Source organism: Delphinapterus leucas, chromosome 13, assembly GCF_059928025.1.
Source record: "Delphinapterus leucas isolate spDelLeu-1000000601 "Yukka" chromosome 13, BTC_Dleu_Yukka2, whole genome shotgun sequence".
NCBI classification, from domain to species: domain Eukaryota; kingdom Metazoa; phylum Chordata; class Mammalia; order Artiodactyla; family Monodontidae; genus Delphinapterus; species Delphinapterus leucas.
Window position 1 is genome coordinate 9,930,217 of NC_143141.1, and position 22,833 is coordinate 9,953,049.

The 22,833-nt window shown below is 46.5% G+C and overlaps 1 protein-coding gene across 13 annotated transcripts in view; it reads left to right on the top strand.

Annotated features, from left to right (window-relative positions):
* Nucleotides 1-22,491, top strand: part of KANSL3 (KAT8 regulatory NSL complex subunit 3) — a 41,487-nt gene extending 18,996 nt beyond the window's left edge. For 5 of the 13 annotated variants that reach the window (XM_089922733.1, XM_089922734.1, XM_089922737.1 and 2 more), the window contains 17 exons: nt 2,510-2,641; nt 2,870-2,986; nt 3,212-3,313; nt 3,411-3,482; nt 4,673-4,747; nt 4,926-5,083; nt 7,513-7,576; nt 8,024-8,224; nt 8,432-8,588; nt 11,532-11,723; nt 12,188-12,272; nt 12,567-12,697; nt 13,568-13,677; nt 14,077-14,299; nt 14,646-14,779; nt 19,092-19,205; nt 19,942-22,491. In XM_089922733.1, the coding sequence (XP_089778859.1) occupies nt 2,510-2,641; nt 2,870-2,986; nt 3,212-3,313; nt 3,411-3,482; nt 4,673-4,747; nt 4,926-5,083; nt 7,513-7,576; nt 8,024-8,224; nt 8,432-8,588; nt 11,532-11,723; nt 12,188-12,272; nt 12,567-12,697; nt 13,568-13,677; nt 14,077-14,299; nt 14,646-14,779; nt 19,092-19,205; nt 19,942-19,962 (2,088 nt within the window). In that variant the 3' untranslated portion in view covers nt 19,963-22,491. The other 8 variants (XM_089922735.1, XM_089922738.1, XM_089922736.1 and 5 more) reach the window with 8 other exon arrangements.
* Nucleotides 22,492-22,833: the final 342 nt, after the last annotated feature.

Sequence of the window (22,833 nt, forward strand, 5' to 3'; positions counted from 1 at the left end):
TATCTCATTTTGGTTTTGATTTGTATTTCCCTTATGATTAATAATGTTGAGCATCTTTTTGTGTACCTGTTGGTCATCTGTATATCTTCTTTGGAAAAATGTCTATTCAGATCTGCCCATTTTTTAACCAGATTGTTTATTTTGTTGATGTTGAGTTGCATGAGTTCTTCATATGTTTTGAATATTAACCCCTTATCAGATACATGATTTGCAAATATTTTCTCCCATTCAATAGGTTGCTTTTTCATTTTGTTGATGTTTTCCTTTGCTATGCAGAAGCTTTTTAGTTTGTAGTCCCACTTGTTTATTTTTGCTTTTGCTGCTTTTACTTTTGGTGTCAGATCCAAAAAATCATTGCCAAGACTAATGTCAAAGAGCTTACTGCCTATGTTTTCTTCTAGCAGTTTTATGGTTTCAGATCTTCATTCAAGTCTTTAATCCTTTCTGAATTAATTTTTGTGTATGATGTAATACAGTGGTCCAGTTTCATTCTTTTGCATGTAGCTGTTCAGTTTTCCCAACACCATTTATTGAAGAGACTGTCCTTTCCCCACTGTAAGTTCTTGGCTCCTTTGTTGTAAATTAATTGACCATATATGCATGCGTTTATTTCTAGGCTCTCTATTCTGTTCCATTCGTCTGTGATTCTGTTTTTATGCCGATGCCATGCTGTTTTGATTACTATAACTTTGTGAAATAGTTTGAAATCAAGAAGCATGATGCCTCCAGCCTCGTTCTTTGTTCTCAAGATTGCTTTGGCTATTCAGGGTCTTTTGTGGTTCCATACAAATTTTAGGATTGTTTGTTCTATTTCTGTGAAAAATACCCCTGGAATTTTGATAGGGATTGCATTGAATTTGTACAGTAGATTGCTTTGGGTGGTATGGACATTTTAACAATATTACTTTTTCCAGTCTGTGAGCACAGAATATCTTTCCATTTATTTGTGTCTTAGTTTCTTTCATTAATGTCTTAGATTCAGTGTACAGGTCTTTCACCTCCTTGGTTAAATTTAATTGGTTAAATTTAATCCTAGGTATTTTATTCTTTTTGATGCTGTTGTAAACGAGAAAGTTTTCTTAATTTCTCTATTAGTGTATAGAAATGCAGCAGATTTTTGTGTATTGATTTTGTATCCTGCAACTTCACTGAATTCGTTTATTCTAATGGTTGTTTTTGGTTGAGTCTAGGGTTTGCTCTGTGTAATATGATGTCATCTACAAATAGTGTCAGTTTTACTTCTTTCTAAATCTAACGGAAAGGATGCCTTTCCTTTCTTTTTCTTGCCTAATCGTTCTAGCTTGGACTTCCAATACCATGCTGAATAAAAGTGGTGCGAGTGGGCATCCTTGTCTTGTTCCTGATCTTAGAGGAAAAGCTTTCAGGTTTTCACTGTTGAGTACGATGTTAGCTCTGGACTGCACTTTTACAGCCTGCATCACTGTAGTAGTTTTTATTCTCCAGTTTCTCAGAAAGTTTATTTTTCTGAAAACTACCTCTAGCAGTTGAAAATCTTTCCTTTCCCCTAGGTCATTTTGGCCCCTTGTGGGTAGTGTGGGATTCACACAGATAATCCTTCTCAGTGTAAGCACCAGCATGTCTGAACCCATATTTACACATCTGTGAGGCCACAGTTTTGGCAAATCGTAATGGGGTAACGTGCAACCACTGATACGTAGGGCCAACTGTAAAGTTATACACAGCTTTTCGACTGAATGGCGGTTTGACACCCAACCCCGTGTTGTTCAAGGGTCAACTGTATACACAGTATAGTAGGATATATTATTTGGGGCACAATAACATATTTTTTTTAACACACCACAGTTTGAAGGCAGTATTCTAGAAGTAAGTGCAGAGTTTTGTTTTTAATTTATAAAATCAACTGGTGTTCACTGAGGCAATTTAGAAAATACACATATCTGAAAAGGAAAAAAATTCATAACTCCATAAAGTTCATTATTAACCTTTTGGCATATTTTCTTGTAGCATTTTTTCTGAGTAGAGATAATTTTTATATATTTTGTTTTACCTTTAACGTTTTAGCAAATTATTTCCCTATGTTATTACAAATTGTTTTAAATATTTAAAATTAATCCATAATATCTAATTATGTAATTTGCTTAACCACTTCCTTGTATATGCCTTTATGTTGTGTCCACTTTTTGACTATTATTGAGAGTGAATTTGTCTTTTGCTTACCCCCCAGCCCCCCCCGTGTGTGTGTGTGTATTTCTGATACAGGTTGTTAAGAAAGGGATAAGAATAAGTTTAAGTCTCTTGATGCGTGTCACCAGATTGGTTTCCAGAGGACTGTATCCACTTATCTTTAATGTGATGGGAGGCATATTTTTCAGCCATGCACTGATTTGTACTTTCTCTCGTGAGGAAAGTTTGAGAGGTGTAGTTGAAATCTCCTCGGCTCATAGTGGGGCTGTGTCCTCCCACCTGATCCTGGTGGTGGGGTCTCCTACTTCATGCTGGAAGCATCTTTGCTCTCCCTTGCTTCTAGATCCCTACCTTGATTGACCGGATGCTCGTGTCGTCCAACACGAAGACCGGGGCTGCTGGAGCTGAGGCCTTGTCCCTCCTACTGAAGAGGCCCTGGGACCCCGCTGTGGGAGTGCTCTCTCATAACAAACCAGTAAGTTGGACTTAACTGTGGCCCATGAAATTGTTTTTAGAATCCAGTCTTAGAACTTTGGCAAGAGGATAATGGCTTGTTTAACTGCTTTCGTTAATAACTGGCTGGGTGCAGTGCTTAACGTAGTTTCCTGAGCAAATTAGCATTGGTTGGGATAAGAAAGGTATTGGGGTTCCATGGAGGAGCACCTCTCACTCACTGGCTCTCTGGTGGGGTCTTTCTCCTTAGAGCAAACTCCCCGGCTCTCCTCTCATTCTCATTGCCTCCTCCGGGCCCTCCAGCTCCGTGTTCCCCACCTCGCGCCGCCACCGCTTCTGGCAGTCCCAGCTGTCCTGCTTAGGCAAGGTACGTACTGGGCAGGAGGAACTCCTCCTGGGGAGGATCGAGCAGACAGAAAGGAAGAGGGGGTCAAAACGGGTGAACTTAAACGTGGAGCGTCCCCCAAGTCTCTTTTTGTCTAGAATGCCAATGGTGCTTATCTGAGGTTGAAGGGATTTAGGTAGGTTAAGCAGACTTGAGAGGAGATTTGAAACTTAGCTCTGCTCTCGTGGCTGCCACTCTTTCCTTTAGGTCATCCCTGTTGCCACGCATCTGCTGAACAATGGTAGTGGAGTAGGAGTTCTGCAGTGTCTGGAGCACATGATTGGGGCAGTGCGAAGCAAAGTGCTGGAGGTGAGAACGTCCCTATTTCAGTTCACTGTGGCACACCCAACATTCTGCACCAATCTGTGGCCTCCAGTCTTACTGTCTTCTTTCTATTCCCACAAAGATTCACAGCCATTTCCCGCACAAGCCCATTATCTTGATTGGCTGGAATACAGGAGCCTTGGTGGCCTGTCACGTAAGTAATCCCCATCTTATTTGGAGGTTGTCCTGAGATAGACTGCTGCTGCTGCTGCTACTGCTGCTGCCCAGCGCGATGATAGTGACTGTTGAGCGCTTTGTGGTGTTCCAGAGCACTGTGCTAGATGCTTTGCCTACAAACCTTACTTTTTAACTTTATTGTGGAAAAAAGCAGAAATTGAAAGGGAGGATAGACTAGTATAATAAACCCCTTGGGCCCCTCACCCAGCTTTGCCAGTGATCAGCTCATAGCCAAGCTTTTTTCATCTTACCTCTGTCTACTTTCAGTCTCCTCCAGTTATTTTGAAGAAAATCTCAAATATTCATATCATTGTGTTTATATATATATATTTCAGCATGTATCTCTGAAAAAATTTTTTTCTTTCTCCCCCTAGACATAAGTACTATTCTCCCACCTAAACAAAACAAAACAATAATTGTAGCCAGCAAAAATTTTAATAGCTCTGTAATTTCATGTTGTGTTCGTGTTCTTTCCCTTTCCAAGGCATCAGAGAACCTTTTCTTTATTATTTTACATACACTTGCATGTATATTAGTTTGTATAAGTGCCTCCGACCTGTCCAAAGCCCCAATTCTCAAGTGGATCAAGTAAGCAAAGTCTGTGCTGCTTCATGTAGCGTAAGTGACATCTAGGGGCGTGAAAGGAAGAAGGCTATCTCCCGGTACTCTCTGGTCCCAAGGATGGCAGTACCCTGTCAGCAACTGCTCTAAGAAATTTGGGGTGTCTGGGAGCTATCAAGTTCAAAAGGGAGAGATTTTCTTCACTTAAGGGAAAAGAGCAACATTTGTGTTCTCCTGATTGCATTTGCTATTAGTGGAGGGAAAAGGGAGGACTCTAGCCTCGCAAATTGCCAGGATGGAAGAAGTATTAAACTTCCCATCCTATGGTTCAGCCCTGTTCTGGGGTCCACTGAGGGCCCCAGTTCTCTAGGTGGTGGCTTCTGGTAGAACAGCACATCTTGTGTTCTTTGCTCTTACTGCTGCAACTATGGCTGGTGCACCTAGGGGTTATGTCCTAACCTAGTTATGTACACCTAGGGGTTATGTCGTGACAGTGGGGGAGGAGGTGGGACTGGCTGGTGGGTCTGGACCACCCCAGGATTCTGGGTAGGATGTAGCTGCAGTGAAGTCATTTGACCTTGAGACAAACCATGCCGTTATTTCTAGGTGTCGGTGATGGAATACGTCACTGCAGTTGTCTGCCTTGGGTTTCCTCTGCTTACCGTGGATGGCCCCAGAGGGGTAAGCGCAGGGTGTGGCTGATTTCTGGGTCACTGGCAGGTGAGAGTACGGGAGTGCATGCCTCGCCCAAGCTGCTGTTCAGTGACTGCAGTTGCCCAGCTGACTCTCTTGAGCATACTTGCCGGGGCAGTACTCAGTGAATATGCACTGGCTGACTGAAAACCTGGATCTGTTTTAGGATGTGGATGATCCCCTCTTGGATATGAAGACTCCAGTCCTCTTTGTCATTGGTCAGAATTCCCTGCAGTGTCACCCTGAAGCCATGGAGGACTTCCGGGAGAAGATTCGGGCTGAGAACAGCTTGGTGGTGGTTGGGGGAGCTGATGATAATCTCAGGTGGGTAGGTTCGCCCAGAGCTGCAAGAGTGCCATGTTGGAGAGATGCTTATCAGGTGGTGATGTAATTATAGCTAACCTGGTTCAGTGAAAAGAGGGCATTAAAAAACTTTAAAAAAAATTTTTTTAACTAATTCAGATTTCTAAAAAGTTGCAAAATTAGTACCAAGAAATTCCCTATACTGTTCACCCAGATTTCCCAAATGTTAACATCTTATATAACCAAAGTGTAATTATCGAAGTCAGGAAATTAACATGGATATGATACTGTTATCTAATCTACAGACTCACATTTCATCAGTTATCTCACTAACGTTCTTTTCTGGTCCAGGCTCAAATCCAGATCACACATTGCTGTTGGTTGCCTGTCTCCTCAGTCTCCTTTAATTTGGTACTGTTCCTTAGTCTGTCTTTGTCTTTCATGACCTCGACACTTTTGAAGACTTCTATTTTGTAGACGGTCCCTCAATTTAGGTTTTTGACATTATCTTATGATTAGGTTGAGGGTGCACATTTTTGGCAGGAATGCTATGGAGCTGATGTGCCCTCAGTGCACCCCTCAGGGGCTACATGGTGTTGATGTGTCTTATTACTGGTGATGTTAACTTTGATCAAGGAAGCATCTGCCAGGTTTCTCTATGGTAAAGTTCCTATTTTTCTCTTTGTAGTTAGCAGTCATCTTGTGGGGAGAAAATACTTTTAAGATGTTGTCATTATAGTTTTGGCCATTGTGCTTTCACTTGGGTAGGCATTTCTTCACGCTTTGTTCCTTACTGAGGATGAATGGGAACATAGATTTTATTTGTGTTAAGCATCCTTTTATATATTTTGGAGTATAAACAGCCAAAGTTTGGAGAGGATTTTAAATTTATTTATTTTTTAATTTATTTTTTTTTTGTCTGCGTTGGGTCTTTGTTGCTGCACGTGGGTTTTCTCTAGTTGTGGTGAGCAGGGGCTACTCTTCGTTGAGGTGCGCGGGCTTCTCATTCTGGTGGCTTCTCTTGTTGCAGAGCACGGGCTCTAGGCACACGGGCTCAGTAGTTGTGGCTCGTGGGCTGTAGAACGCAGGCTCAGTAGTTGTGGCGCACGGGCTTAGTTGCTCCGCAGCATGTGAAATCTTCCCGGACCAGGGCTCAAACCCATGTCCCCTGCATTGGCAGGTGGATTCTTAACCACTGTGCCACCAGGGAAGCCCTGGAGAGGATTTCAGGAGGGCATCTTTAGTCATTGAGATGGCCATTCTTCTCTTACAAGGCTGGTTGCCTGTAGGGCCTTTAGTTATGTTTTTATGAAATGTACTGAAAAAGAGGTTGTATCCTTTACTGGTCTCCTTTTTTATATGCTCAGTCTTAGATATTAACTTCATTTGTGTGCTTTAACTGGAGAGCTTAAAGCGAGTACCTATTCCCACCTCTCTTGTCAGTTTCTTACCCAGAGATGCTTTGGCGAAGTCCTCCTGGCCTTTGTCATTTGACAGCTTCTTGTGGACCTAGAATCTAACCCTTTGATGCTCGAGGCAATGTTTGCTTGTACATACATTATCTTTCTTGCTAATTCAGACATTCTTATCTATAGGAGAATAGACTGTGTGTTGAGTCGTGGTGAGGGAGCGGGAGAAATGGAAATAACCCTTAGTGAGAGTTACGTTGTGAGGCTGCTTATGAGACATATTTGCATGGTGCCAAGAGCATTGGACTGAGAACTGGGAGACCTCAATTTAGTCTTGGCTCCCTTGCTAAGAAGCTTGGGTAAAATACTTAACTTCTGGGACTCTGTCCTCATCCATAAAATGAGCATTGTTACCCAAGTTCAGAGGCCTACAACCAGTAAATCGGGGTCTCAGAATTTGGAGGCTCAGAATGTAGTTCTTCATCCTGTCACCTGGTGCCCTGTTTCTCTCTCTGCTGAGACCGCCAGTCAGAAGCCAGGGTGTTTAAGGCTGGCTTTCAAAGAGGAGAACGCAGCAGCTGTGGTCAGTTTCTGTCATCCCTTTAGAACTAACCTGTGGCCACCTTGCCTTCCCTCCTGCTAATTTCATTTCAGTAGCACCCAGTGATCTTTTCAGTAGCACCCAGTAATCTCAGGGTTTGGGTCTGTGTTGGGGTGCCTCGAGATGAGGTCTTAGCAATCAGATAGAGTATACCTGTGAAGCCGTAGATATAGGACTTCTGAAGTATACCATCCCGGGTACTTTCCATGTATTCTTTGTTTCTTTACAAATGTTGTTTTGTGTCATCCCCGTTAACTCCATGAGTGAGGTGTTATGGTTCCCCATTTTGCAGATGTGGAAACTGAGGTTCAGAGAGGCTGCAGACCTGCCTGAGGGCTAACATAGTCTTCCTTCTTGGGTCTAGAGAATAACCAACACAGAAGAGAAATGGTGCTGTGGAATGTTTGGAAAGTAAACATTTCCTCTTTTTTGTCTCTTAGAATAAGCAAAGCAAAGAAGAAATCGGAAGGGTTGACTCAGAGCATGGTGGACAGATGTATTCAGGTACACAGTAGCTTTATGTGGTTTTCTCAGCTAGGCTTGCCTTTCTGTAACCTTTTAGGCTCGGTCTTGTTGGCAGCAGCCTCTTGACTAAGGAGGATGGGTATCCACTGTGCCCTCTGTTGGGCCTAAATCATAAGCAAAGGAAAGGGGGAAAGAGAGAGGGGGAAAGGAGAGTAATGATCTAAGACATGAGCAGAGCATTAGGGGAGGAAGGGTTCATTGGAGGAGTGGTAAATCGTGACCACCCCAGAGTACTGCCTCACGGGTGCAGGGCGCAGGCTTCTGCTGGTCCTTGGCTGAGGCTGGGGTTTGTGCCAGGCTTTGTGTGGTAGGAGGGACCGGCACACTGACATCAAAGCTGAGGTGAATCGATTTTAGTCGGGACTGTCGGGGTGGTTCCTGTTCTCCAGACAAGGACTCAGAGGCCTCGGCCCCTCTTTACACTAGGATGAGATTGTGGACTTCCTGACTGGAGTGCTCACTCGCGCGGAGGGGCACGTGGGCTCTGAGCCTCGGGATCAAGATGCTGAGAAGAAGAAGAAGCCCCGGGACGTGGCCCGCAGAGACCTGGCCTTTGAGGTCTCTGAGCGGGGCAGTCGACCTGCGTCACCAGCTGCCAAGCTACCTGCCTCACCCTCAGGCTCGGAGGTAATGCGGAAAGGGAGGGAGTGCTTTTGCTGGGGAATGGGGACTGAAGAGTTGGTTCCTTCGCTTCCTGGGGATGCCTGTTGGCCTTGGTGGGCCTGTGAGTTCCTACGAGGGGAATTCCTGACCAGGGAATTCCAGGGGGACTTGACGATTGACAGTCAATCTGGACGACATTGGCTTGGCCCTTGTCCTTCTTAATCTACTCAGGATCTCTCCAGTGTGTCCAGCAGCCCCACCTCCAGTCCCAAGACCAAGGTGACCACAGCGGCCTCTGCCCAGAAGTCCAGTCAGATCGGAAGCACTCAGCTGCTGAAGAGACACGTGCAGCGGACAGAGGCTGTGCTGACCCACAAACAGGCTCAAGGTATAGCTGCCTGGCCCGGTGGCCTCTCTTGGCTTCTGTCTTCTGCAGTTGACGCCATGTGGCAGTTGCAAAGTATTGGCATCTGTGGCTTTTTCCCGACATTTCTGTCCAGGCAAAATTAGGTTGAAATAAATATGGAGGGCTGTTTTCAAGGGTAAAATGTCACAGAAGGTAACATTAGTGTGACTGTATAGTTCCACTAATTACAGCTTCGGCTTGGTGTTTGGGGAAGTTAGGCTTTATGAGCTGACTACACGTATATCGGCCTCAAATTGTTTACCAACTCCGGGCCCTGCCCAGCCTCTCCTGCAGTCAGGGAGCTCTTCGGGTCCCGCAGACAAGAGGATTGGCCGTGCTCATCAGATTCTAGGGCAACTGCACGGGTGTCGTGCCCGCCCTTTGTTTTGCCCTTGAAGAGTTAAGATTCCCGCACTGGGACTTCCAGTGAAGTTTTTCAGGAGTCTCTGCAGATAGGTTTTCGATTAGGCTGGGAAACGTTTGTTTGGTTGAAATTAGAGTTTGGAGAACAGTCAGCACAATGTAAGAAGCTGTGGAAAAGGCGTGTTCAGTGGGTGGGGAGGGGAGCAGCAGTGGCTCTACCCCTGGCCCACTTTGATCCAGTTGGGCAGCCCTGAGGCGAGGTCTCTTGGGCATTGGTGTTTGGTGATGTATCCAGGAGCGTGTATCATCTGAGGGTCTCAGGTGCCTGGGCAGAGGCAGCAGCCAGAGCTGGCTGTCAAGTAGAGAGACGTGCAGGAGACAGGAGGCCCCTCTGCTCTCTTCCCCTGTGTTTCTTTTAGTGGAACCAAAGGATCAGGACTTAGACCCAGGCCTCTTACGAGGTTGCCCGTATGGTGGTGCTAACAGGGAGCAGAAGTGTGAGTGGGTCGGTGAAGACAAAAAGGAGGCCAAGCCCCTAGGGTCCACGCATGACCTGCATCCTCTTCGGTGGTGGCCAGAGCCAGGTTCCAAGCGGGCGTTGTCTTCTTGGGCTTTTGATGAAGAGAGAGCCAGCAGTTTGCCAATAATTAGTGGAGACTGTAAGGAGTTCTGGAAGGCTGACTGGTGCACCAGGTTCGAAATGGGACCCAGAGCATCACGGAGGAGAGCCGCAGCACAGCAGCCTGGTTTCGGCAGAGCTCGCAGGTGGGGCAGTGAGAACAGCTCATGGTTATGGGCCCTCACTGCGTGCCTCGCCCTCTTCTTGGCACCTGGCTTGCTGTTGCTCGTGGAATGTGGGCAGTGGCCCCATGAGGCAGGTGCGTTTATTACCTTCCGTTTATGGATGATTCCATGGTGCTGCTAAATGGCAGAGTCAGGTTTCAAACCCATGCGGTAATTCCAGAAAAAGCCCCTGTTGACCATTTTCCAGAACATTTTCATACCTTTTTCTTACTCCTTCTCTTTTTCTCCTTTCTCTGGCTGGCTGTGATTCTGTAATTCTTTCTGATTCATTCCAGCGCAGTTTGCTGCTTTTCTGACACAAAACATGCTGGTGAGGAAAGCTCTTCCTCCCGGCACCTCCTCCTGTCTCTTTGGTGAGTATTGCTCTTTCCTCACCTTTTCACTCTCTGCTCTCTGCCTCTCTCCGCTTCTCCCTCTTATTTCTTTCCCATCCCTGCCTCTCATTTGTCTCTGTTTGTCTCTGCATTTTTCTATCTTCTGTTTTTTTTTCTTTGCTGATCCTTTTGCTTATTACTCCATAGTCTTTGCTTTTTCCCCGTTCTTTCTGTTTACCTCTCTCGGTGTTTTTCTCCTTTCATCTCTTATTGTGGCTCTTGGCTCCGCTTCTCCTGTGTGTGCCTATAGGCCAGTGCCTGTGAGCCTGAATTTCCCTGTGTTTTTCTCCCTGCCTCTGGTTTCCTGCTTCCATCCTGGCCTCTGCAAGCACTTATCAAGCATAAACCTGTAACTCCTTTCCCTTTTTCCCTCCTTCTTATTCTGATTTTAGTCGATGCAGTCCTTCCTTTCAGCTGGTTGTGGCCTGACTGTGGTCTGGAGTAGCTCCCTGTGGCCCCATGGCAGCCCCCCCCGCCTCCCATTTCTCGTGTGACTCCTGCCTTTCCGCCCCTGATTGCCTGCGCTAAGAAGGACCGGGGCGGGCTTCTAGGTTTAAAGAGGAGGGGATCCCTGAGGAAACCCGAAGGATAACTTAAGAGTCTAGGAGGCTTGGCCATGTGCAGGATGAGTCTGTTTGATGCAGTGGAGGGGGAAGCCCATGTGTGAACAGGTGGCCTTTCTCTGTACTAGTACAAATGACCTGGGGACTAGCTTGTGACATGGGCCACTGTTGCCCTGTTACCTCTGGGCAGGACCTGTAAAGTTGTCTCGGCTGAGATAACCTGCCTAGGAGTTACTGAAAGCCAGCCTTAAGGCCTGGTGATGATCCTTCCCATTGTCCCCATTTGGCAAGCAAACCCTCAACCTTGTGCTCTGAGGGCAGGGTGGGACTCAGAGCTTTGAGGATATCTCCCTTGTAGGGAGGACTGGGTAGCCTGCTCCTCTATTGCTTCTCCAGAAACTGCGTGCTGCCTTCCAGCTGTGTGATGTGGGGAGGGCATGAGAATTGCCACATTCTTTGAGTCTGGGAAGCCCTGCTGAGGTCCACTGTGGTGAGTCCTCTGTTGTTTGATTGGCCTTTGCCAGGCAGGGTCAGGATGTCTTCTCCTTTCTTTTTGTTTCCACCAGCTCAGAGCCCCTTCCTTCCAACTGCAGGGCAGGGTAAGGGAAGGGGATGGAGCCATCTTCTGAGAGGGCCAAGGTGGAGTTGCACCGTAGGTGGGCCCGAGTGAGGCAGGACTGAAGCATTGGCATTCTCCTTGCACGTGTTGGGATGGTTCTTCCTGGTGTTCCCACACAGCCATGCCAGTGCTGGTACTGGCTGTCAGTATCTGTCGGGCTTTTTTGGATTGTGGAGAACTTCACCGCAGCTCCATTTCTTAGTTCCTGTTTCATCAGAACAAACGGAGGAAGCCGAGAAAGAGGATCTCAGGGTCCAGCTGAAGCGGCACCATCCCTCCAGTCCTCTTCCTGGCAGTAAGACCTCCAAGCGACCGAAGATCAAGGTGTCCCTTATCTCCCAAGGGGACACAGCTGGAGGGCCTTGTACTCCTTCCCAAGGAGGAGCTCCAGAAGGTGAGTTTCTCTTGGCCTCTTTAAATAAACACTGACAGAACTGTCCCAGGCACACAGTATTGCCCTCTTGGTGGCTACTTGCTGGGCGGCTCAGCCTCGCCTTCAGCACAACAGGCGCCCGGAGAAGACAGCAGAGGTTGTACATGGGGGGAAAGAGGGCAGCAGCCTCATCTGAACGAGGATCAGGGAGGCCGAGCGAGGATCCGAGGAAGCTGTGGGGTCATTCAAAGCATCGTACATTTTGTTCTTCTTTGGTTTCAATTAAAGATAATAAAATATTCCAGAAGGTTTAGAAAGTAGAAGGAAAAAATAATCCCAACTCTTCCTATTCTAATGTAGTTATCCTTCATTTTTCATCTTCCAGTCTTTTCCGTAATATCTTGGATTTAGCCTGGCTTCTGGAACCCTGAAAGGTCAGGACCAAACAGGACTGACCAGTGGCCTTGGGGTTTTCTGTTTTGCAGCCGCAGGAGGGAAGCCCATCACCATGACACTGGGGCAAGCTTCCACAGGGGCCAAGGAGCTCACAGGGCTTCTCACCACAACCAAGTGAGTCTGTCTCCCGGTCTGTCTGTTCCCTTCTTTCTCTTCACCTTTTCGCTGGTCCACTGAGTGCTTACTTAAAATTTACAAAGAGTTCTGTAGCTCTTGCTTCAAGGCCTGAAGTCTCTCCTTGAGGCCTGACTTTTTTAGAAAGACTAGAGGCTGGATCCAGAAAGTGGGGGGAAGAAACCGAAGTTCTAGCCTTGTGTCCGTTGCTGAAAGCCTTGCTGGGCCCCATTCTGGACCTTCCCTGTGTTGGCAGGGACCTTTAGATAATGGAGCTCTTACTTTTGTCTCCAGGTCAAGTGCAGCTGAAGGGGGAGTCTCAGCCAGCCCAGCGTCCTCAGTGGTCTCTAGCAGCACTGCTCCCAGTGCCTTGCACACACTCCAGAGCCGCCTGGTGGCCACCTCTCCTGGCAGCTCCCTCCCAGGTATCTGGTAGCTCAACGTTCCCTGCCTCCCAGCGAAGTCTGTTTGGGCTGCTGCTGGAGGGTGGTCCTGGGAAGGCCTTGTGGAGCTAGATCTGGAGGAGGATGCTCTGGGTCTCAGGCTTGTTGCAGAGGCTTGGCATGGAGCTGGCATTAACTTGGAGATGGGGGGGTTTGGGGCCTTAATATCTGCAGTGAGTAAATGCCCCCCATCTGCAGGTAGTGCCTCCTGTGCTGCAAGGAGAAATAGCTGGTGGGAAGTGTAGGTACTGGTTTCATTTTGGTGTTTTTAAACACATCTGGTTGAATAAAACTGGAAATTTAGCAAAATGAGACATTTTTCTGCCTATGCTTGTCTCCTCACTTTCTCCGCCCTCACCCTACACTGAAAGGCTAGTTGCCTGAGCCCAGCAGGGCCAAGGCACTGCAGATGCCCTGATCCTTCAAGAGGACCTCCCTCTTTGCTTTGAGGCCACAGGACTGTGTGTAAAGTGAAGTGTAAGTCAGGTGTTCGGGATTCTTTTGGCTTAAAAAGTCCTTCCTCTTCCCTGGGAAGGTGGGATAGATTTCTGAAAAGTGGGATTCATGTTCTCCTTGGTTTTCCTAAAACTGTCCAAAATTTAGGACAGGCGGTTTGGAGTAGGTTGGGGTGTGCAGAATGAATCCAAGGCAGTGTGTCAGGAACGGTACCTTTCCTCATGTGGACGTCCAGCGTGCGTGTTTGGGGAGCCCTTCTGGCATCTTTCTGAGAGCACTGGGAATGTCCGAGGGAAAGAGCGTTGGTGTTTTAGTTGATTATTGAGGATGGACAGGCACAGGTGCTCGTGGAAAAGTGACTGAGCCTGTGCTGATGTCTGCTGTATCCTCTCCTAGGGGCCGCATCAGCCAGCAGCCTCCTCCAAGGCCTCAGCTTCAGCCTGCAGGATATCAGCAGCAAGACCTCTGGCCTCCCAGCAAACCCATCTCCCGGGCCAGCCCCACAGGTGCACATCTGCCTTCCACTGGGGTGGGCAGGTGTGGGAGGAGGCCTCCTCAGCTTAGTTGGTTTTGGCAGGGACGCTGGGTCAAGGACAAATAGCCTTCTGGCTTCACGGCTGGGAACTACCAAAGGTTAAGGCTCCACCACTTACTAAGTGACCTTGGGCAAGTTTCTTGATCTCTGTATCTTTGTTTTCTTGTTTGTAAAATGAGGATAATGATAGCACCTCCCTCACAGAGCTGTTTTGAGGATTAAAGAAGGTAATATATGGAAAATACCTGGCAGAGTACCTTGCATGTGGTAGGCACTGAATACATGGTAGCCATTAACAGTATGTGCCCTCCACACTCGACCGTTGCTGTTGGCAACAGCTTCTGATCACCTGGGCTTGTGTGTCCCACAGGCCACCAGTGTGAAGTTGCCCACCCCCATGCAGAGCCTGGGTGCCATCACCACGGGCACCAGCACCATTGTCCGTACCATTCCTGTGGCCACCACTCTCTCCTCCTTGGGTGCCACTCCTGGTGGGAAGCCCACAGCCATCCACCAGCTGCTGACCAATGGGGGCCTCGCCAAGTTGGCAAGCAGCCTCCCTGGCCTGGCTCAGATCTCTAACCAAGCCTCAGGTGAGTCTCTCATGAGAACCGTGGGGACTCCCAGATATGGGATCTTCCCCCAAGACCTTGCTATCGCTCATGGTCAAGGTATGATGTTGAACCCAACCCCACAGGGTCCTGGCCTTGACCCTCAGGGATTCAGCTGTGTGGGTCCATCCCCCAGAGAGGTTGAGAGAACACAGGCTGTTCCTGGTGCCTTTCAGACTGACTGATAGGGCATAGATGACCCAGCTGGGGAGGAGGAAGCCGAGGCGGGAGGCTGATGGGGGTATGTTACATGGGGAGGAAACTCCAGGAAAGGGAAGTGGAGGCTGTGACAAAAAAGCCTACTCGTCTCTCTGTCTCTCTCTCTCAGGCTTGAAGGTCCCCACCACCATCACTCTGACACTACGTGGCCAGCCCAGCCGAATCACCACACTGAGCCCCATGGGCTCAGGAGCAGCCCTATCAGAAGAGCCCACCTCCCAGGCGCTGCCCTCCAGCTCACAGGTGAGTCTGCCTGGGAAGACCGAGGACACAGCCTCCAATATTGGGAAGCGTGGGGCCGGCTGGCCAATTGGAGGAGCTGGACTTGTAGGCAGACCAGATGCACATCCACATTCAGAGTTTGTAGCTTTCTTGTTGTTGGGTTGTTTTTTGTTGTTTTTTTTTGCGGTGCTCGGGCCTCCCACTGTTGTGGCCTCTCCCGTTGCGGAGCACAGGCTCCGGACGCACAGGCTCAGCGGCCATGGCTCACGGGGCCCAGCCGCTCCGCGGCATGTGGGATCTTCCCAGACCGGGGTACGAACCCATGTCCCCTGCATCGGCAGGCGGACTCTCAACCACTGCGCCACCAGTGGTTTTGTTTTTTAATTGAAGTATAGTTGATTTACAATCTTGTGTTAGTTTAGAGGTGTACAGCACAGTTATTCAGTTATATATATTCTTTTTTGGATTCTTTTGCTTTGTAGGTTGTTATAAAATATTGTGTGTAGTTCCCTGTGCTATAGAGTAGGTCCTTGTTGGTTGCAGTTTATAGCTTTGTGACTGAGCGTGTCATGGACCTCTGTGAGTCTCCTTTTCTGTAACGCTCCCTGGATTGTTGTGAGGATTAAATATGTAAATATGTTCAGTGCCTATTTAATGTTTCTGTTTTCTTCCCCTCTCCATCGTTTTCTCCTCTCATTCTTGGTTTCATCATTCAGAGGTTGGGTAGAGGCTAATTGGCTAATACTCCTTCTTTGACCAACAACTTTCCAGCATTGTGCCATTCCAGGTCTTTGCATTCATTGCCGTCTTTTCAGGGCACAGTTAGGTTTTTAGAGCTCTTACCCGGGAAGTAAGTCACCATCGATTTCTCTTAGCTGATCTAATTTCCATTATGACCTTTTCAAGTAAACTGTTTCTAATCTTAAATGGTGATCTGAGAGCCACCCAAAGATCAGAGGTTAAAGAAAAAAATAGTTTGAGTCCAGTAGTGCATGTCCTTTCCTTCAGTGTCCACTTTTCAACTGAGGCCTCCTGCACGGGGCCCGGTGCTGTGCAGGCTGCCCTGACTGAGGGCCTGGCTCTGTCTCCTCACTCCCACCACACGAGCCCTGCCCGGGAGCTGGGCACCTGTCCCTTCCCAACTGTTTCAGGAGCTCTTCTGCCTCCTCCTCTGTAGGGGAAGATACTGCACAGAGGTTGTTCCCTGGCAATCATGGGGATCATAGCTACCCTTCCCTGCCTTTGTGCAGAGAGGCGGAGTTGTTTTTATCTACTTTATCCCCTATTTTTTAAATTACAAAAGCAATCACTTATTTTAAATAACGCAAACATTACAGAAATAATATAACTTAGAAAATGAAAATTTCCCATGATGCCATTCCCAGAGGTGACATCCCCTTGTTGGGAGCTTGATGTGCATTCTTCTAGATTCTTCTTTCTGTACAAAGTACTTTATTTTATTTTATTTTTTTTGACAAAAATTGGATCACAGAGTATGGCTGTTTGGTAACTAGCCTTTTTTTACAAAACATGTTGTGACATGTTTCCCTGTTTATTACATAGAGACCTATCTATTGCTTGTCAGTAGCTGCCTAGTATTTCACTGGGTGGATGTACAAAAACGTATTTCATCAGCTCCCGTTAGAGGGTTGGGTTATATTTTCGTTTTTGATATTGTAAATAATGGTACAGTGAATACCCTTGTTCATGATTTTTGTGTACCTCTGGGAGATTTCTACAGGTTAGAGACCAGAAAGTGGAGGGTCTGTGCATCTAACATCTGGCTAGCTGCTGACTAATTGCCCTTCAAAAGGTTTGCTCATTTGTAATTCAAGCCACAGTGATGAGAGTATCTGTTTTCCTATGCCTTTGTCAGTTGTGGAAGTCAGTATTTTTAATTTTATTAATTTGATAGGTGAAAAATGAGATTATTTTAACGTGTATTTTCTTGATTACTTATGAGGTTGTGTGTCTTCTTTTATGAATTGCTTGACATATCCTGTATCTATTTAATTAATAGCAGCTTTATATATATATATGCAGGTGTTAATCCTTTATTTATTATACAAATTGCATATATTTTATTCCAGTTAATTGCTTATATTTTTTTCCCTCTCTGTTGAAGTATTAAGTGCTTGTCTTTTAAGTTTTGTTTCTGGATCTTTTATCAAACAGGCATTAAAAATTTTTATGTAGTAAAATCTTCAAATTCTTCCCTTATGGCTCCAGAGTTTTGGGTCTTAAGAAAGCTCTTCCCATTGCAAGAATATAATCTTATTGTGTTTTTAAAAATTTTTATTTTTAAAACTGGTAAAATTTACTTACATGCAATTTACCATTTTACCCTTTTCTAGGCTTACGGTTCAGTGGCATTAAATGTGTTCACATTGTTGAGCAACCGTCACCACCATGCACCTCCAGAACTTTCCCATCATCCCATACTGAACCTCTGTTTTTGTGTTTTCTTATTGCTTTTGTTCATCTGCTTACCTTTAGTTGTTCAGCCCACCTTGAATTTATTTTTTTATGCTAAGTGAGGTAGGGATCTAACTTTATTGATGAGCCCATTCATCCTTCCTCTATTCATTTGAAATCAGCTACTCTCACATTCTAGATTACTGTACACACAGGGCCAGCTCTGTTCCCTTGACCTGTCTGTTTCTACACAAGCTTATTATTGTTTGATAATGCAGGTTATCAAGTTAAGGAAGTATATCAATTATGTTTCTAGTTTGCTAAGATAATCTTTATTCTCTTCCTTTCTCTTGATAATGGGTTTTAAATTTTGTTCATTGCCCTTTTGGAATCAAATGAGCTGAATGAGTATAAACATTTCCTTTTAATCAGTTAAAATGATGAATTACTTTCTAAGATTTCCTAATATCGAACTGTCTAAATTCCAGATTCAGTACTTGTTCAGTATGTCCTATTCTGTTTGTTTTGCACATACCTAAATTTATTGTGCATGTATAGGAAACAAAACCCCATCAAAGGAGAACAAAACAAAAAAAGAAAGAAGCTAAGTGCTTCAGAGGAAAAAGCATGTCTGGTCTTCATTTGCTTTTATTTTACTTAGGATTTTGACCTCTATGTTTATTAGTAAGATTAGCCTATAGTCCTCTTCCTCTCCACCCTTGCTTTTTTGTGTGTATCCTTTCCTTGTCCAGTTGTAGAAAAGAGAGAATTGTATCCTTATAGAATGAGATGGGAAACATTTTTTTTCTCATATTCCAAAACATTTATATAGCACAGAAATTAACAGTTTCTTGATGGTTTGACGGAAATGACCTATAAAGCCATTTGGGCCTATTTTCAGGCAGTCTTATCCTTTGCTGGTGCCACATTTGAGGCACAGCTAGAACACAGGTCCCCACCATGGGTTTCTTCCTCCTCTCTTAGGTGGTCCTCTTCAGCTTGCTCTGGCCCGGGGGAGCTAGTTAGAGTTGAGAAGAGTAGAGGTCATTGAGAATCCTTTTCCATGGCTAAATTGAAGTACGGAATAAAGATCAAAATCTGACTTCTACCTGATGGTATTAACTTGAGAGCTCAGTTTTTATCTCAGTAAAATGGGTGTATAAAATTAGTAGGAGGGTTCTAGTGGTGATAGTTTTCTTTTAGACAAAGGAGGTGTTACTAGATTAAGACTTGCTGACTCAAAAGCGTCTAACAGTTACCTCAGTGTTCAGACTGCCAGACAGCGTGATATCAGGGAAAGCATAGGCCCTCTGTCTTCAGCTAGCTGTGTGATCCTGGGCAAATCACCTGACTTCTCGGGGCATTTTCTCATCTAGTCTAATGAGGAGGTTGGCATAAGTCAGTGATTGTTGTGGTGGTGAGATACTAGGGGCTGTCTCAGAATGTCCTCAGGTGCTGAGAATATGCATTTTTAAAGGTTGAGAAACAAACCACCCATTTTTGATGTTTATAAGACACCTGGAAATTTGAACACTGACTGAATAATTGTTGATATTAAGGAATTGTTAACCTTTTTAATGTGTGATAATGGTTGTAAGTTTGAAAAATAACCTTTTTTTAATTTTGGGGTTATATACTATAATATTTATGGAGAAAATGAATTAAAAATGAAAAAAGGTTGTAAACACTGGCTAGACTTCTCTAAGGTCTTTGCAAGCACTTAATTATGTGTTTTGTTTCTGGCGGTGATGAATATTTACCGTGTGTTTCCTTTATGGAACTGGACCACTATGAACACCCTAGAGCTGAGAAGCTGCAGGAGGAAGGGGAGAGACAGAGACTGTGTTGTGCCCTGCAGCGGGGTCCTGGGAATGGAATCCTTGACTATGATCACAAGGTTTTTCTCCTCTCTGGCCAGGCTGGCAGGCAGCCTCTAGCTGCTCCTGCAGCAGCCCCGGGCGAGCGGGCTCACTCTGGAGACCTCCTGGTCAGGATGGAGTGCTCATCTGTGCACAGCCCACCTTTGGGCAGGGTGAGCAGCTGGGAGGCGGATCCTTTCCAGTTTTGATTGTCAAACCCTTCTTCATTCCTCCTCTCCTGTGTCTTCCATCTCCCCCCCTTTATTGTATCCTCAGAGACCTCTTAGGAGTTTTCCAAAGGTGAAATCTAGAGAGGTGGGGAAAACCTTTGTGAAGAAAGGCCGACTCTCTCTACCTTGCTTCCTTCTTCCTAAGCTGCAGGGCTCAACAATTCATGGCATCTTCCACAGCATTTAAAAAATGGACAAGACCTGAAACAATGATATTGTCAGTACAGTCATGGAGAACTTCGCTTCAGCTCTATCACCCTTAATGATTCACCTGTTTCCTTTTTCCTGCATTCTTTTCTTGTTCTTGTACATAATAACGAGAGCTAATGTTTGTGGTTGAACACAGACTGTAGGTGCTTTATGCAGTTTGTCTCACTTAATCTCACAACAACCCTGGGGAGGAGGTGCTGTCTTCTTTGTCTCACAGAGGGGGGAAAGGAGGCTCAGAGAATGTAAGTCACTTGCCCTAAAAAGTAGTAGAGGTGGGTCTCTACCTCCAGAGTCCATGTTCTATTCATCACTTGGCTGCTAGAACACATATCCTTGTGCATCCAGCTTTTTCCCTGTTGAGCATCATTTCTTCGGAATAAATTTTCAGGAGTGGGATATTGGGTCAGAGGGTCTGTATGTGTTAACCTGGCAAACTTTTGACCCTTGTTCCCTACCTCTCCTGCCACAGCGCCTGCCTCCAGCGCCCTGAAGATGCCATGCGATATGTCCTCCTTTACCAGGTTGGTGACGGCTGCTGCACGGTGAGGCCTGGCACGTGTGCTGTCCTGCTGAGCTGTACACTTGTCCGAAGACCTCTTTAAGACAGTCATTTTTGCCTCTCTGCCAACTGTCTTCAGGGTTGGGCCTCTGGGTCTTACGTAACCATTAGACAAGGTGATATGGCGCCAGCAGGGGGGGGCCTTGTCCTTTAGCATCTGCAGGTCTGGTTCCCAGAATCTCCAGGTCCTCAGCAGATCTGGCTGTGTCTGGATTGGAGGCACTTCTTACCCAGCATTAGCTGTAACTTGACCCAAGTAGCAGTGTTGGACTGCTCACTGCATTTTAATAAAGGAGCTCCCCTTCGAAGTCTGTACTGCCCCATGCCAAGTTGGGAGGAGACGTCCGTGTGGTCTGGGACAGCACGAGTTGGGACTGAGAGCCCTGTGCTGAGGACCGATATCCTGGCCCACTGGCCAGTGGTTCAGTGCCAGAAGGGCTTGTTTTGCACATCACTGTTGCCTTCACCAAGCAGCCATGGGAGAGTGCTCCCCGTGCAGCTCCCTCCTTACGAGCCACACTGGATACTGAGTACCTGCTGAGACCTGGGAACTCCTCATTTCAAACCCACGATAGGGCACAGAGAACTGGGCTGTCATCTTTCAGTCCCTTTGGCCACCTGTAGATGTTGGGACCAGCAGTCGCCAGGAGGTGAAAGCTGGCTTCTTTCTTTTTTCCATCATGCTTTGGGCAGTTCTTGTATCCAGAAAGCCTGCAGGTCCAGAAAGGCTGAAGAAGAGGAAGGGAACAGCAGATGAAGTGGCTTGAAGGACACGTCAGTGGTGAAAACGATTTGGGCTTGAGGCTCAGCATCTGGTACCTAAGGAGCCGTTGGTTCAACTGGAGATGAGAAGAATTTGCCAAGCCAGAGGAGAGAAACCTCAGCCCCTGAAATTTCTGTCTCCAGTGCTTGGAAGTGGAACAGGGATAACTGCTAAGTTAACATCTTGGCCGTCCCATGAAGCTCAGGCATCAGGATGACGAAGGCCATGCTTCAGTGTTTCTGTTTCAGCTCTGTGCAACTTTTTGTCTTCTTGCTTAGAAGTGGGAAAATTATTGATATTGACTCTGCTGTGCAGGGCTCTTGGTACCAGCCTGAGCCCTGGAGGTAGAGGTCCCTGGAGAAGTGATCACTGAAGATGGAGCTCTGAGCCCCTCCTTGCCTCCTCACAATACTTGTGTGCAAAAAGTATTTTAGATTTGGCTGACAACCTATCCTCCAGAGCAGGCTCCTTTCCCTTCCATACTCTAGAATGTTTCCAGCCAAGGCGATGAATAAGGCAACCCAGATATAACTCTTCAGTATCTGTACTGAAGGCAGGGAGGGCCCACAGCGTGCCGTGGCTGGACTTGTGGTCCAGGGTCCTGACCCGTATAGTGCATCGTATATCCAAACCAGGCCACCTGCATTCAATCCAGGAGCCTCACCTCCAGTATGAGTGGCAGCCAGGAGGGAGTACACAGTGTGCAGGAGTCTCAGACAAGGCCATTTGGGGTGGTACAGGCAGGGCCAGGGGAGTGTATATGATAGGAGTGGAGTGGGCAGATTATACACCACACGCTTCCTCCCCGACCTCCTGCAGAGCTGGTCTCAGCAGTGATTCACGCAGAATTAGGCTGCGTCCCTGCACTGGCTGGCAGGCGACTGCTTTCTGAAATTCAGGAGGCGTTTAGTAAGTTGGAGGAAGATACGGAATCTGAAAGAGACATCCAGCGTCAGGGGTTTAATAACTTTACAGGTAGGATAGTAACACACCAATAGGAATTGAAGACGGTGAAACGGTGAGACAGTGTGAAGTTTTAGGAACCATTCAGGACAGAGGTTCCTGAACAACCCATTCATGACTTAAGAGTGCAGTCTAGACAGCACTGGAGGGGCTGCTCCTGAAAGATGCTGGCCCTATGTGTGCTGGGGCCAAAGGAGAAACTGACGCATCATCCTGCATTTGCATAAATCCTAGTATGCTTCCCATGGATGATTTCCTGAGGCTTGTGTTGTACACCTTAAAGAATGCCAAAAGGAGAAGGGAAGTTGTAAGAACATTGATTCTTCTGCACCCTGGAGGGACAGGCTAAAGGAGGAAGTGGTTGAAGTCTGTACAGTCATGTTCCCCAATTGCATACTTCTCCAGCCCTTGAAGTGTAAAAGGAAGCTTTCCTCTGCCTATCATGTAGCAAACCTGGAGTCCATAACCTCAGAAGGTGATAACTACTGGCTGAAAGTGTAGAAGGATCAAGAGGGCTTTAGTTGATTTCTTGGATGACAGATGCATGTTGATGCTCTATGGAAGATGTCCTTGTTTTGAGAAGAGGTCACTGATGGAGGAAGACCTGTCTGTCCTTGGCTCTACCACTAGAATAGTCTTGGGCTGGATGGGTTATAGAGCTGAGCTGCTGTGACGGTTCTGTTCTTCCATTAGCCAAAACAATTAAAAATAAAAACAAATTTGGATTGCTTCAATGTGTTTTTAGTTGACTTCTTCTGTTTATTCTGGTAACCACTCGATCGAGTGGCACAGAAAATAAAAGTTAAGATATTGTGGTAATTCCAGTGATCATCTTACTGTTGCCTGGAGCCATGAAGTGGGTACTGTAATTCCCTTTAAGGTAATTCACTTGTAAGGTGAGGAAACTGAGGCACAGAGAAGTCACACAGCAGGAAGTGACAGAAGCAGGACTGAACCCAGGCAACCTGATACCACTGTCTGTTTGTCTACTGTGCACTGTGCTGGGGTTCTGAGGTGGGAGACCAGAAGTGGAGATGAGCACAGGAGGTGAGGAGATGGTGGCTTGGCCTTCATGT